Source organism: Mercurialis annua, linkage group LG5, assembly GCF_937616625.2.
Source record: "Mercurialis annua linkage group LG5, ddMerAnnu1.2, whole genome shotgun sequence".
In the NCBI taxonomy this organism is placed as follows: Eukaryota; Viridiplantae; Streptophyta; class Magnoliopsida; order Malpighiales; family Euphorbiaceae; genus Mercurialis; species Mercurialis annua.
Genome location: NC_065574.1, coordinates 32,143,997 through 32,158,006, shown reverse-complemented (window position 1 = coordinate 32,158,006; position 14,010 = coordinate 32,143,997). Strand labels below are relative to the sequence as shown.

General features: G+C 31.9%; 1 protein-coding gene across 2 annotated transcripts; it reads right to left on the bottom strand.

Moving 5' to 3' along the window:
• Positions 1–3,398: 3,398 nt before the first annotated feature.
• LOC126681785 (uncharacterized) lies at positions 3,399–6,385 on the bottom strand. 2 transcript variants are annotated; one of them, XM_056106003.1, is made up of 3 exons: positions 6,094–6,385; positions 4,417–4,496; positions 3,399–4,319 (listed from the first exon to the last, which is right to left on the bottom strand). In XM_056106003.1, the coding sequence occupies exon 3, from the start codon at positions 4,313–4,315 to the stop codon at positions 3,548–3,550; it is 768 nt and encodes a 255-aa protein (XP_055961978.1). In that variant the 5' UTR covers positions 4,316–4,319; positions 4,417–4,496; positions 6,094–6,385; the 3' UTR covers positions 3,399–3,547. The 2 variants fall into 2 exon arrangements, with proteins under 2 accessions (XP_055961978.1, XP_055961979.1); XM_056106004.1 differs by having other exon boundaries at positions 3,399–4,122.
• Between the last annotated feature and the right edge of the window lie 7,625 nt (positions 6,386–14,010).

Here is a 14,010-nt window from a genome sequence, read left to right as displayed (position 1 = left end):
GGAAAGCAAAGACCATATACGGGTACGTCATGAGAATTCATCTCAAGGATGACCATCGATGAACAACGAAAGTAAAAAGGGGGCTGTATAAGAAAAGTTAAACGGCAAGACATAAGAGAATAGCGGATAACGGGATAAAGATCCCAACACAATGATAAATAAGGATCAGACCGCGATGACGGCCATACGAAAGAGACTACGTAAATAGTGAAGTACGAGTTAGTCAAGTGTACACATCATCCAAATTAATAATAGGATTAAATGTGTTGGATAAAGGGAAGGAATCAAGGATACAACTAATATTGTCACAAAACACGATGTTGGAGATGAAGATCAAATCGTGACAACGACCAAACAAAGAATATTAAGAGACATGAGCTAATGGATTGTCAACTTCATTCAACGGCGAATGAGGAAGCCTAGTGACGAGAATTATCGTCCCTAGTGATAAAGTATCACTAGAGCGAACCACCATTGGTTATCAGGTATTAAACTAAAAGTTTAATTACAAGGATAAGGGTTCACAGTATTAAGTATCATACAAAGATAAAGAGAAGAAGCAAGGAGGAGAAATCAAAGGTTAGAAGTCATGTTGCACAAGAGCACAACTGATATGATTATAGAAAAGACAACAATATGAAGGTCGTCAATAACATTTCACGCCACTGCATTGGAAGTGCAACAGCTAAAATGACGATTACACGCGCCGAAAAGCGACGTATGATGAATACGATGTACCTATTATTAATGAAGTTCAAAATGTTAAGGGATTAAGATGAGTCAATGAGTTATATGAAATTTGAGGATGGATTTTTATAAAGGGGGGAAGAATGTAATACCCCGAATATTTAAAATAAATTATATCGTGCCACGTGTCGGAAATTTAGAATAATTTTACTGAACGGATTTAACGGGATTTAAGGAAAAACTTAGAAAATTTATATAAAATAATTTATATATCCCGTGATAGAAGTTATTTCGCTAAAGTCTGCGTAATATTTTATAGTATTTATGGTAAAAGTTTCGTGTCAATCGGAGACCATTTAAAATTTGGACGCGGATAGATTGTGGGCTAAATTGCAATTTTCAAAGTGTCCAAGGACTAAAGTGCAAATTAGCCATTATATATATAATGAATCATTCAAAAGATGACAGAAAAATGTTAATCCTCGGAGTCTTATTATTTATTGTATACAAATAATACGTATGTAATTGAGTTAAAGTGAATAATTAGCCGTTTGGTTAAAAGAATAAGTTTGAAAGATAAATGGTTTAAGTTAAAGAAATGAAGGACTAAAGTGGCTAATTAGCCAAACTATATATATATATATATGAGAATCAAATGAATCAGATGATTTAGAAGTAGGGTGGAAGCTTACAGAAGAAAGAAAACGAAGGAAAATGACGATCATTTTGATCCGCCGCCATTTCGCCGTTTCTCGTGCGAATCGAGTAATTCTCGCGCTGATTGATTAAGGATTTGATTCTCTATCATCTCTAAGCTTCGAATCAAGGTAAGAGGTGATGTTTTAGAGCTTAAATCGATGAAATAAGGGATGTATTGTATATTCACTTTCCGTTTAGATCTTATTCATCGTAACTAGGTCGATGTTGGTGTTTTCGGAAAAACTAAAATACGGGTACTGTGTAAAAGGATGTTTTGTGCGTGTAGGGATGTCGGAGCGGCCCGAAAATGGATACTGGGTCTGTGCGTGCTGTGCGAGCGCACAGAAGGTTGTGCAAACGCACAGCCAACAAATGTGCATGCTTTGATATTGTTTTCCCCGTTACGACCTAGTTTCTAACTTTAAGAGTGTCGGACATTAAAAAGGAAACACGGACCCCGAAAATATGAAATTTGGATATCGAACATGTAGTGTACGATTAGGGTTTCGATGTATAAGGAACCTATGACTGGAAATCGATAAAAAGGAAATATAACAAGTGTCTCGACTAAGTATAAGAAAATGATCAAAGTTAAAAGACGTATTTAAAATAAGATCGTGTTAACCTAAGTTTGTAACTTAGGGTTTCGGCATGGAGTTTATGTTTATAAATGAAACGTATAAGTGACTTGAATAGGTGATTGACATACCGACGAGCTACCAGGCCGACGAGCTGGAATCACTACAAAAAAATCAGCCTATAGCGAGGGTATTTCCCATCATTAAAAGTCATTTTCCGGTCACTGAAACCTTTTAATGACGGTAAATTTCCCGTCATGGCCCCCTGTTAATTCCTCTGCAGATAAAAGTAATTAATGATGGGATATTGTTCCCCTCATTAATAATATAGTGACGATTGGGTTACCCTCGCTAATTGTCATGTATTGGCGACAATATTCCCATCACTAAATCGATATTATACCGTCATTAATATTGTTTTAGCTATGAAATTTCCCCTCACTATATCAATTTATACCCTCATAGTTATTATGCATCTGCCTATTATATATTGATGGATTTCCCCTTTATAAATGATTGTTATCCCCTCATTAATTATTATTTTAATGGCACGTATTTATTATTTATTAAAATTTTACTTATATGATATCTGCCATCACATTATATATGAATACAATAAAAATAACACTGGAATCTTCATTATAATAAAAATTAAATGTTTAATACCATATATTCATGTAGAATCAAAATAAAACTTTCATCCAATAACTGTTTCTATCTATTAAATCAAAATATGTACACATATGACGAGATTATGACTATCTACTCTCGGACGTGATCGCTCTGTAATTCTCATGAAATCTTCTGATATAAATATCCTGCAAAATTTAAATTCAAGATGGAAAATATAAATATTTTACTCTAAGTTTCATAAAAAAATATAATACTTACATTATAAGAATCTTCATTTAGTGAAAATATTTTTACCTAATATAACAAGATAAAAAAAACCACCAGTGTTTGTCAATTTGCATCAGGCCTCCTGAAATATAAAAAGAAGGAAAATATTAGCTAACAAAAACTAGGATAATATTCAGTAAATTAATGTTGAACACATTACAATGAAATATGATAGGCTGTCTAAAGACTATCTAGTTTAGAAAGGAACAAAAACATTAGACTAAAGACTATCAATAGACTAGATGCCAAATTAACAAATGTGTCATTGAATGAAATTTACTATGTTATAATTTTAAATTTGCAGGTCAAGATTGATCTCTCTCATTTATGTCTAATTACCACATATGATGCCATGCCATTGACAAACATCGCTATTGTTATTCTATGGCATCATAGCCTTACGAAGCATTGGCAGATGCATACAAAACTAACCAAATCAACTAGATATATATTATTCCTCAAAAAAACTGACTGAGTCAACCAAAAATATCAAATTTCATAAATCACTTAAAAAAATGACAAACACATGCTATATGGAAAGGAGAGGCAGTATAATTTCATGCTATAAGAAAAATGATCTATACAAAACAGGGGTGCAATTTCTACAGCAAACATGAGAATGTTGTAAATTCAAGAGGTAAAATAAAACATAAGGTAAAGTAAAAACATAAGCAGAACTAACCTCATCGTGAGATGTTGAAGGCGTAACTATTTTCCTTCCACCTAGAACTGCCACATAGTTTGCACAAGTTGGAATTTTCTTTTTCTTTCCAATAGAGCATGCAGTTATTGATACATGAATCTATTTTTTTGTAGGAGAGACCTAAATACTTTACAATCTGTTTCGCTTCATAAAAAGATTTTGGCAACGTGGAACCAGTTGGGAGTATTTCAACTACCCATTTTACAAACATATCAAATGATCTATTAGTCCAGTGACCGAGACTTTTAATGTGTAACAGTTTGATCATTGCTGCTAATTTTGAGGTCTTGCAACCAGGATAAACTTCTTCATCTAAATCTTTCAAGAGCCTATAAAATTTCAATGCTTCAGAATTGGGATTCTCTTCATTCACTTCACAATTTGAGGAGTGATTGCCAAATTCACTTTCATTCATATTAGGATATAGATCTCTTATGATTTCTTCAATTTCCTCGGCATTTTCAAAGTCTTCTGATTCTTCTTTATCGATCTTAGATTCACCAACTCTTTCACCATGATGATACCAAAAAGTATAACTCTCCATTATTCCATAAACTATTAAATGAGATCGAATCATTTTACGATTTGCAGAAAATGTATTATTACACCTAACATATGGGCATCGTACTTTATGCTCATCAGTTTTATTCCTAAAAGCATAACTTATGAACGGTTCAATCCCATCTCCGTATTCTTTATCTAATCTATCAATTTTAGAAAGATTAATCCATTGTTTATTAGGTGCCATTTTCCTAGAAAGTATAGCCAAACTATTAAGCAACTTAAAGTTAAAGATAAACTAATTAGAGGAAAGCAAAAACATAATAGAACATTAGGGAGAAAACGTACCTTATTCAGAACAAATGATAAACTTTGAAGCAAATTTAAGATTATTGGTTCAGGTGAAGTAGTAGAAGATGTTGAAGGACCTGATCAATAACCAGAAAAAAAAATATGTTAGAAAACTTTCTATTCTTAAGAACATCTAACCCACTAAACTAGTTACGCAAGTAAATAAATATCATAAAAAAGATTACTAAATAGTGGTCAGTTAAAAAAGTTACAAAAGTGAAGTGACACATTTAGAGTTTCATATTACTCGTTTTTGGTAAAAGTAAATGAGAAGTGAATTAATCCTAATTATAATTATAAACGAAATGATGAATTTAAAACGCATTAGCTCGTTGACTAATCTTTTAATAATATAATTTATAACAAATTAACTAGTTTTAATATTTTGATTTTGATTTTCAAATTGCAAAAAATAACATGCATGGATTTGCTAAAGACTTTTTCTAATGAATTTTTCAAGTGGACTGTGCATACTCGGATAAGAAAAGAACAATGTTTAAAATGATTCATGCACAAAGAAACAAGCAGAACATGTTGGACCAACATGTATTGAATGGTTCATGCATAATGAGACAAACAGAACATGAGAAAATGGTCATAAATTATGTAATTTATTGTATTAGTAATATCAATTATCCTAAATCATATATAATTATACAAGCATAACATGTTAGACATATGCTTAAGAGACAATCCTCATAAAATTCCAGTATCTATTCTCAGTAACATACTTGAAGAACATATTTCTATTCTCTAATAAGAAAACAATTAAAAAGCTATTAAGCTATATAAACATTTTGTTATTTAGGAGAAAAGATATAATGTAACCAAGGTTCAGTTTATAACAAAATAAGAATTCATGCAATTATAGGTAGAAAAATAACAGATTCAATCAATTATAAGAATCTAAAATTATTAAACAACTTAACCAAATCAAATAAATGATTTTTTTTCAAATAAAAAATAAATTAAAAACTGTCCACATTTTCATAGCTTTACATACCTACATCCATAAAAAAAAAACTTATTTATATGTTTATTTTAAAAGATAAAAGTTTCACACATAAAATATTTAAAATTATATTATTTGTAAATATATAAACAAATAAACAATTGATATTCAGGAATATATCAGTTAATAACATTTTTCACAATACAAAAAATCTTATAAAAATTAAATTATTATTTATGTATAAAACAATTGCATCAATTTGTTGCATTTTTTTTAAATAAGCTCAGTTTTATTAATAGCCAAACATAATTAAGTACAAACCATACCAAGACAAAAACAGCAATTTGGTTAAACCCAAAAATTCCAAATCTAAAATTCAAACCATACCAAGATAAATTTAGTTTGAGTATTCAATCAATTACAATTTTATATCTACATTACTTTTGGTATGGACAGAATTGAAGTAATTTTCCAAAATAAATATGAGAATAAGAGAAAATAAAAGTGAAGAAATCAAGTAAAAGGAATCCATGTACATACTACTATCATTTATTTCTAGAATTTTGTAAGCGATTTCAGCAGGACAATCAATTAAAAAGAACAACAGATAACAATCATTATAATAGAACTTAAAATTGAACTATGAATATGACTCTAAAACGAAGTTCACCAAAATTACAATTGGTAGAACCAATTTATAATTAAAAAATTAAAAAACTAACCGATTGCTAGTAGACAAAACTATGGATGATTTAACGCAATTTGGCACATGGTCACTTAGAACTGAGGACGATTGCGAGCAGATAAAATTTTGGTGCCGACCTTCTTCTATTAACACAACTTTTTTTGATTAACACCAAATTGGGAAAAATATAATCAGAGAGAAAAGAACAGCGCTTTTAGGGTGGTGTTGTGTCAAATAAAAAAAGGAAAAGGCTGTAAATAATGAGAAGAAAATATTAGAGAGTAAAAAGTTAGGGCTTTTTAGTTGTGGTGTAGTGTCAAATAGAAAAGGAAAAAGCTGTAAATAATTAGGTTTTGAAACGTTGTTTAGGAAAATAAAAATAAGGAGGGGAATTTTAATGACTTAGCGCCAATATTATTTGATAGAAATCTGAAATAGTGAGGGGCTTTGTAAATTAGACGGGATCATTTAAGTGTTCATCATTATTGGTACTATTATTAATGATGAAATTTATTTACTCTCGTAATTAGTACGTAATTTACCCTTTTAGTGACGAATTTTTAGTACCCTCGTTAAATTTTCATCATTAAAAGTGACATTTTTTGTAGTGAATAGCTACGAGATCGAACGACGCATGGAACCTGCGTGATCGATTGATAACGTTGCAGTTTTTGGGTTAGCGATTCCGGTGAGTTGCATTTTACTTTCGCATATTATTTATAAAAGCTAATTTCATATATGATAAGTTTTCCTGCCAAATACATCGCATTTATATGATTTGTTTGTATATGATTTTGTTATGTTTGATTGCTTTTATATATCAACCTTGTAGTGATATTTATGGTCTGTATGAGATATGAGATTGGTTTGTGTGAGTTGAATCGGATACATCGGTTTGCTTCGCTATCAATGTGTGGCATATAGGATACATCACTTGGCTTCGCTATCGATGTCAGCCATATAGGATACATCAGTTGGCTTCGCTATCGATGCCAGGAATATAGAATACATCGGTTGGCTTTGCTATCGATGTCAGGTAGATGAGGTTAAGTATGATAGTTGTGAAATGAAAAATCATGAATTATATTTTGAGTATGCGAAGTTATAATTTTAATAATACCGTTAATAGTTTGCAAACTCACTCACAGGAATATAGAATACATCGGTTGGCTTTGCTATCGATGTCAGGTAGATGAGGTTAAGTATGATAGTTGTGAAATGAAAAATCATGAATTATATTTTGAGTATGCGATGTTATAATTTTAATAATACCGTTAATAGTTTGCAAACTCACTCAGTATTTCCCAAAATACTGACCCCCTCACTCTGATGTTTTTCAGGTAGACATAGTCGAATCAGACAAACCATCTTTATTGTGCCAGAAGTCGATTGACTTGCACAGAGTATGAGTTCCTAGAGTTGCATTAGTCAGTAGGTGTCAGTATAAGATTTGTGATTGATTTTAAACAGTTTACTTTGAATGTAAATTCTGATATAATATTTTAATATCTATAATTGTATTATTTAAAAGAGTTTTCTGAAAACATTTTATATATATGATATTATGCTTTTATATGCGAAATTATTCAGTAGTTTTACGCTTGCTACGGGTTTTGGAGCTACCACTCCCATTCCCTAACGCCTGGCTCGTCTCAATAATTTGGGTCGTGACAGTTTACAAACGTTACGAAACAAATCAAAACGTTTTACCTTTTTAAAAATTTAAGCCGAACGTTTACAAACGCTATGAAGCAAATCCAAACATTTCACCTTTTTAGCGATTGAAGCCGAACGTTTACAAACATTACGAAAAAAATCAAAGCGTTTCAAACGTTTGAAATCCAACCATTTGGCTTCAATCGCTAAAACGGTGAAACGTTTGGTTTTGTTTCGTAACGTTTGTAAATGTTTGGCTTACATAGGTAAAAAGTGAAATGTTTGAATTTGTTTCGTAGCGTTTTAAACGTTTGGTTTTGTTCCGAAACATTTGTAAACGTTTGGTTTAAATCGCTAAAAATGTGACCGTTTGGATTTGTTTCATAACGTTGGTAAACGTTTGGCTTATATCGCTAAAAAGGTGAAACGTTTTAAACGTTTGGCGTAAATCACTAAAAATGTAAGCCAAACGTTTACAAACGTTGCAAAACGAAACCAAACATTTCACCTTTTTAGAAATTTAAGCCAAACGTTTACAAACGTTACAAAACAAAACCAAACGTTTCACCTTTTTAGCGATTTAAGCCAAATGTTTGTAAACGTTACGAAACAAATCCAAACGTTTCACCTAACATTTAAAACGTTACGAAACAAATCCAAACGTTTCACTTTTTATAGTGTAATATCCCGTAAAATTTTACATTTTTTTACATTTAAATTCCGACATTTTTCCCGGTCGTTTTGAAGTAATTTCGTTATTAGTGGCTTGGTTCGAGTTGTTTGGTTTGGGTGTGATTTTATTGGTTTAACCAATTATATTTTTAAATCAAAAAAAAAAATTAGAATTCAGTCATTCCCGTTCGGGAATTGAAATTCCCGAACGGGAATCTCATTTTTTTGGGCCTGGTCTCGTTCGAGACCAGGCATTCCCGAACGGGAATCATGGCCTGAAAGGCCATTCCCGTTCGGGAATCACACAGCCCATAGGACCCCTTCGTTTGGCCCTCTTCGACCTCGTTTACGGCCCGCTTCCACTCGTTATTTAAAAGCGACTTCCAAACAGAAAACCTAGATCACGCTGCAAGGTAGCCCTAGACGTTTTTCGTTTGTTCTTTCGCTGAGAAACGAAGCCGTAATCATCCACCAAAGATCGCTGTTCAGTAAGTATCCTTGATTCATTTGATTTCAGTTTTCTCTTGAAACGTCATTCGGTTTTCTGATTCGTTCTTGCTCGTTTCTTAATCGAAATCAGAACCGTTTGATTCCAGACGATCTAGACTCACGTATCTACGTTTCCCTACCTCAATTTCGCTGAACGGTACGCCGTCGATCTCGTTCTAATCAATCTCGTTTTATCGTTTCTGGTTGCTATGTTTTCTGTTCATGCTTTGTATGTTTCTGCCGATCTCTTTTTGGATGCTTGGTTATGATTTTGAGTATTAAATGATCCTAAACCATGTTCCCTTCATTGTTGATGGATTTAATCTTTGTTTAGTCGTTACTTGTTTAAGCTCGGTTAGAAATCCTTAACTCGTTTTTATGGTATCTCTTCGTCGTTTTGGAACAAATGGTTACAGTGATTGTCATTGTTTCGTTCTTGCCTTAATCTCATGTTTACAGACTCTAGATTGAAGTATGATGTGGTTTTGATTGAGGGTTTGAGATTTGGCATGATTCAGTTTCATGATTTGCTTTCAAATTGAAGTTACATTGTTTGGTTTGTTTCAATGATTTGAGCTTCTGTACGTGAATTTCATGTGGGTTATAAGTTAGGAAGATGATTGGTCAAATAATCACTTTAATCACCAAAGACTTAAACTTTAATCAACTTAATACCTTAAGTTAGCTATACCTAATGGAATGGATTTCTTTTTGATTTATAACTAAAAAGTTGTTAACGATTATTAATTATGAATAAATTTAATATAATTACTCGGGTAATTATATTTGCCTACAAATGTTGTTTTGTCAAAAGTTGGCTAAATTACGATCTAGCCCCTAAACTTGTTTTATAACTAAATTAAGTGGATTTTTGATTAATAACATTATAGTTGGTTTTTATTATAAAGAAAAGCAAGTAATTTGATTTCGGATATCAAATTGGCTAAAGTACGATTTAGTCCCTAATTGGCAAAAGTACGATTTAGTCCCTAAACTTTTATTAACTTAATATGATTAAGTTTTTGGGGTTGTAACTTGGGTTACTTGAAATTGAAGTTTTTGAGTTCCGCTTTTAAAATGGATTATTATTTTGTTAAATTGTTTTATAAATATAAACTTGGGTTATATTTGATAAACGTTTTGAATCGGGTTAGACTTGGGTCGCCCGACAAGTGAGGTTAGCTTGGTAGTTTTTGATAACTCGGCTAACCCACTATTTGGAAATTATTTATTATTTAAAGTTATTAAATAATATTTATAAATTGGATTTTAAGCGGGAACTCAATAGACTTATATTAATTGGGCTTTATTACCTTATGGGCATTAATTGTGTGTGTTTTGGATTGTTTATTCCGACATGTCATTTGTGCTAGTCCTATGTGGTGTCTAGTACTCTCTAGAGTTAGGGTCTGTTTTTAATAATTATTTTATTTGTCTAGACTCGTCCACTGTTCGTGCTTCAGAGGCGAACCAGAGTTAGTTGCTTGCCGGTATTTCACGTGGATTAGCAAGCAGTGAGTTTATATTTACTATTTACCGCTTTATTAAGTAAATTGTTATTTTAATATTAAATATATATACTGTACGTATATTTCGAACTGTTTTTATATTATGGCTCTTAGTTGGAACATGCTACCTAATGGGCATCATTAGGACTGCGTGCGCACCGGTATTGATCTGGGTAACGTATATATGGAAATGTGGTAACTCGGTGTGAGCATAGCTCTCGGGACCAGGTAGAGTAACTCGGTGTAGCTCAGCTCTCGGGACTCTGGTATAAGTGTGGTCAGTGGTAACTCGGTGTAGCTCAGCTCTCGGGACCAGACCTATTGGATTATGATTATTATGTAGAATTGTGGATTAGGGTTCCAACTATTATCTGTAATATCGTTATTAAATGTTTTAAACGTTTTAAAGGTTTTCCTCTTAATAAATGTAAATAGTGGTATGAACTCATCTCAGTATATGTGACCCCGTTGTTTTCCCAATTTTCCCAGGGTTATGATATGAGAGAGTCTGGTGATCTCCGCATTTACTTTTCCTCGGAGGTTCCATTTATTTTGATAAACTGTCAAACTATTTTATTCTTAGACCGCAGTAGTTGACTAGACGTCTTTATTATTAATATTACAGTTGTTTGTCGGATTGGTCTGACTGGTTATATTGCTCTGGCATGTTATGTATTTATTTCGGATTATTCATGTTATGCCTATTTTAGACTCAAAATTGAATAAGCATGTTATATTAACTGTTGATTATTATAACTGCTAGTTTAGGCTGAAGTCTCGGTTGCCCCCGAGCATTGGTTTTCTGCAGGTTTATGTATTTATGATTTAAATGAAAGGCTAGCTGCGGGTTTCGGTACTACATTACCCATACCCTAGTGCCGGTCGCGATTCATGAAAATGGGTCGTGACATATAGCGATTTAAGCCAAATGTTTACAAACGTTACGAAACAAATCCAAGTGATTCACCTTTTAGCAATTTAAGCCAAACGTTTACAAACGTTACGAAACAAATCCAAACGTTTCACCTTTTTATCAATTGAAGCCAAACGTTTACAAACGTTATAAAACAAAACAAAATGTTTCCCCCTTTTTAGCAATATAAGCCAAACGTTTACAAACATTACGAAACAAATCCAAACGTTTTACCTTTTTAGCAATTTAAGGCAAACGTTTTCAAATGTTACAAAAAAAATCCAAACGTTTCACCTTTTTTTGCGATTTAAGCCAAAAGTTTACAGACGTTACAAAATAAATAAAAACATTTCACCTTTTTAGCGATTGAAGTCAAACATTTAAAACATTAGGAAATAAATCCAAACGTTTCACGTTTTTAGCGATTTAAGCCAAATGTTTACAAACGTTACGGAAAAAATCCAAGCGCTTCACCTTTTTAGCAATTTAAGCCAAACGTTTACAAACGTTATGAAACGAATCCAAACGTTTACAACGTTACAAAACGAATCCAAACGTTTTCCCTTTTTAAGCGATTTAAGCCAAACGTTACGAAAAAATCCAATTGTTTCACCTTTTTAGCAATTTAAGCCAAACGTTTAAAAACTTTACCAATCAAATCCAAATGTTTCCCCTTTTTATTGATTGAAGCCAAACGTTTACAAACGTTATGAAATAAAACCAAACGTTTCACCTTTTTAACAATTTAAGCCAAACATTTACAAACTTTGCAAAATAAATCCAAACGTTTAACCTTTTTAGCAATTTAAGCTAAACGTTTATAAAAGTTACAAAACAAATCCAAACGTTTCATCTTTTTAGCGATTTAAGGCAAACGTTTACAAACGTTACGAAACAAATCCAAACGTTTCACCTTTTTAGCAATCGAATTTGACCGTTTACAAACTTTACAAAATAAACCAAACATTTAAAACGTTATGAAACCAATTCAAACTTTTTTCTTTTTAAGCAATTTAAGCCAAACGTTTAAAAATGTTACGAAAAAAATCCAAGCATTTCACCTTTTTAGCAATTTAAGTCAAACGTTTACAAAAGTTATGAAACAAATCCAAACGTTTCACCTTTTTAGCGAATGAAGACAAACGTTTACGAACGTTTAGAAACAAAACCAAACGTTTATAAATGTTACGAAACAAATCCAAATGTTTCATCTTTTTAGAAATTTAAGTCAAACGTTTACTTACGTTATGAAACAAAAGCAAACGTTTCACATTTTTAGCGATATAAGCTAAGCGTTTATAAACGTAACAAAACAAAACCAAACTTTTCTCCTTTTTAGCAATTTAAGCCGAACGTTTGTAAACGTTACGAAACAAATCCAAACTTTTCACCTTTTTTAGTGATTTAAGCCAAACGTTTACAAACGTTACAGAACAATACGAAACGTTTCACATTATTAGCGATTTAAGGCAAACGTTTTTAAATGTTACAAAACAAATCCAAATGTTTCCCTATTTTAGCGATTTAAGCCAAACGTTTACAAACATTACGAAACAAATCCAAGCGTTTCAATTTTTTAGCGATTTAAGCCAAACATTTACAAATGTTATGAAACAAATCCAAACGTTTCACCTTTTTAGCAATTTAAGCCAAGCGTATACAAACGTTACGAAACAAATCCAAAAGTTTCACTTTTTTAGCGATTTGAGCCAAATGTTTAGAAATGTTAAGAAACGAATCCAAACGTTTCACCTTTTTAGCGATTTAAGCCAAACATTTACAAACATTAAGAAACAAATCCAAAAGTTTCCCCATATTAGCGATTTAAGCCAAACGTGTACAAACGTTATGAAACAAATCCAAGCGTTTGACCTTTTTAGTAATTTAAGCCAAACTTTTACAAACGTTAGGAAACAAATAAAAACGTTTCACCTTTTCAGCGATTTAAGTCAAATGTTTACAAACGTTACGAAACAAATCCAAACATTTCACATTTTTATGTATTTAAGCCAAACATTTACAAACATTACGAAACAAATCCAAATGTTTCACATTCCTAGCGATTTAAGCAAAACGTTTATAAACGTTACGAGACAAATCCAAACGTTTCACCTTTTTAGCGATTTAAACCAAACCTTTAAAACGTTACGAAACAAATCCAAAATTTTAACCTTTTTAGAGATTTAAGCCACCGTTTTGGCAATTTAAACCAAACGTTTACAAATTTACGAAACAAAACCAAACGTTTCACCTTTTAGCAATTTAAGTGAAACGTTTACAAATGTTAAGAAACAAATCCAAGAGTTTCACCTTTATAGCAATTTAAGCCAAACATTTACACATTTTTAACAATTTACGTTAAACGTTTACAAATTTACGGAACAAAACCAAACATTTCACATTTTTAGCGATTTACGCCGAACGTTTACAAATGTTATGAAACAAATCCAAAAGTTTCATGTTTTTAGCGATCTAAGCCAAACGTTTAGAAACGCTATTAACGAATCCAAACGTTTCCCCTTTTTAGCGATTTAAGCCGAACATTTACAAACATTACGAAACAAATCCAAACGTTTCACATTTTTAGCGATTTAAGCCAAACGGTTTACAAACGTTACGAAACAAATCCAAACATTTCCCCATTTTAGCGATATAAGCCAAACCTTTACAAACGTTACAAATGAATCCAAATTGTTTGCCTTTTTGGCGATTTAAA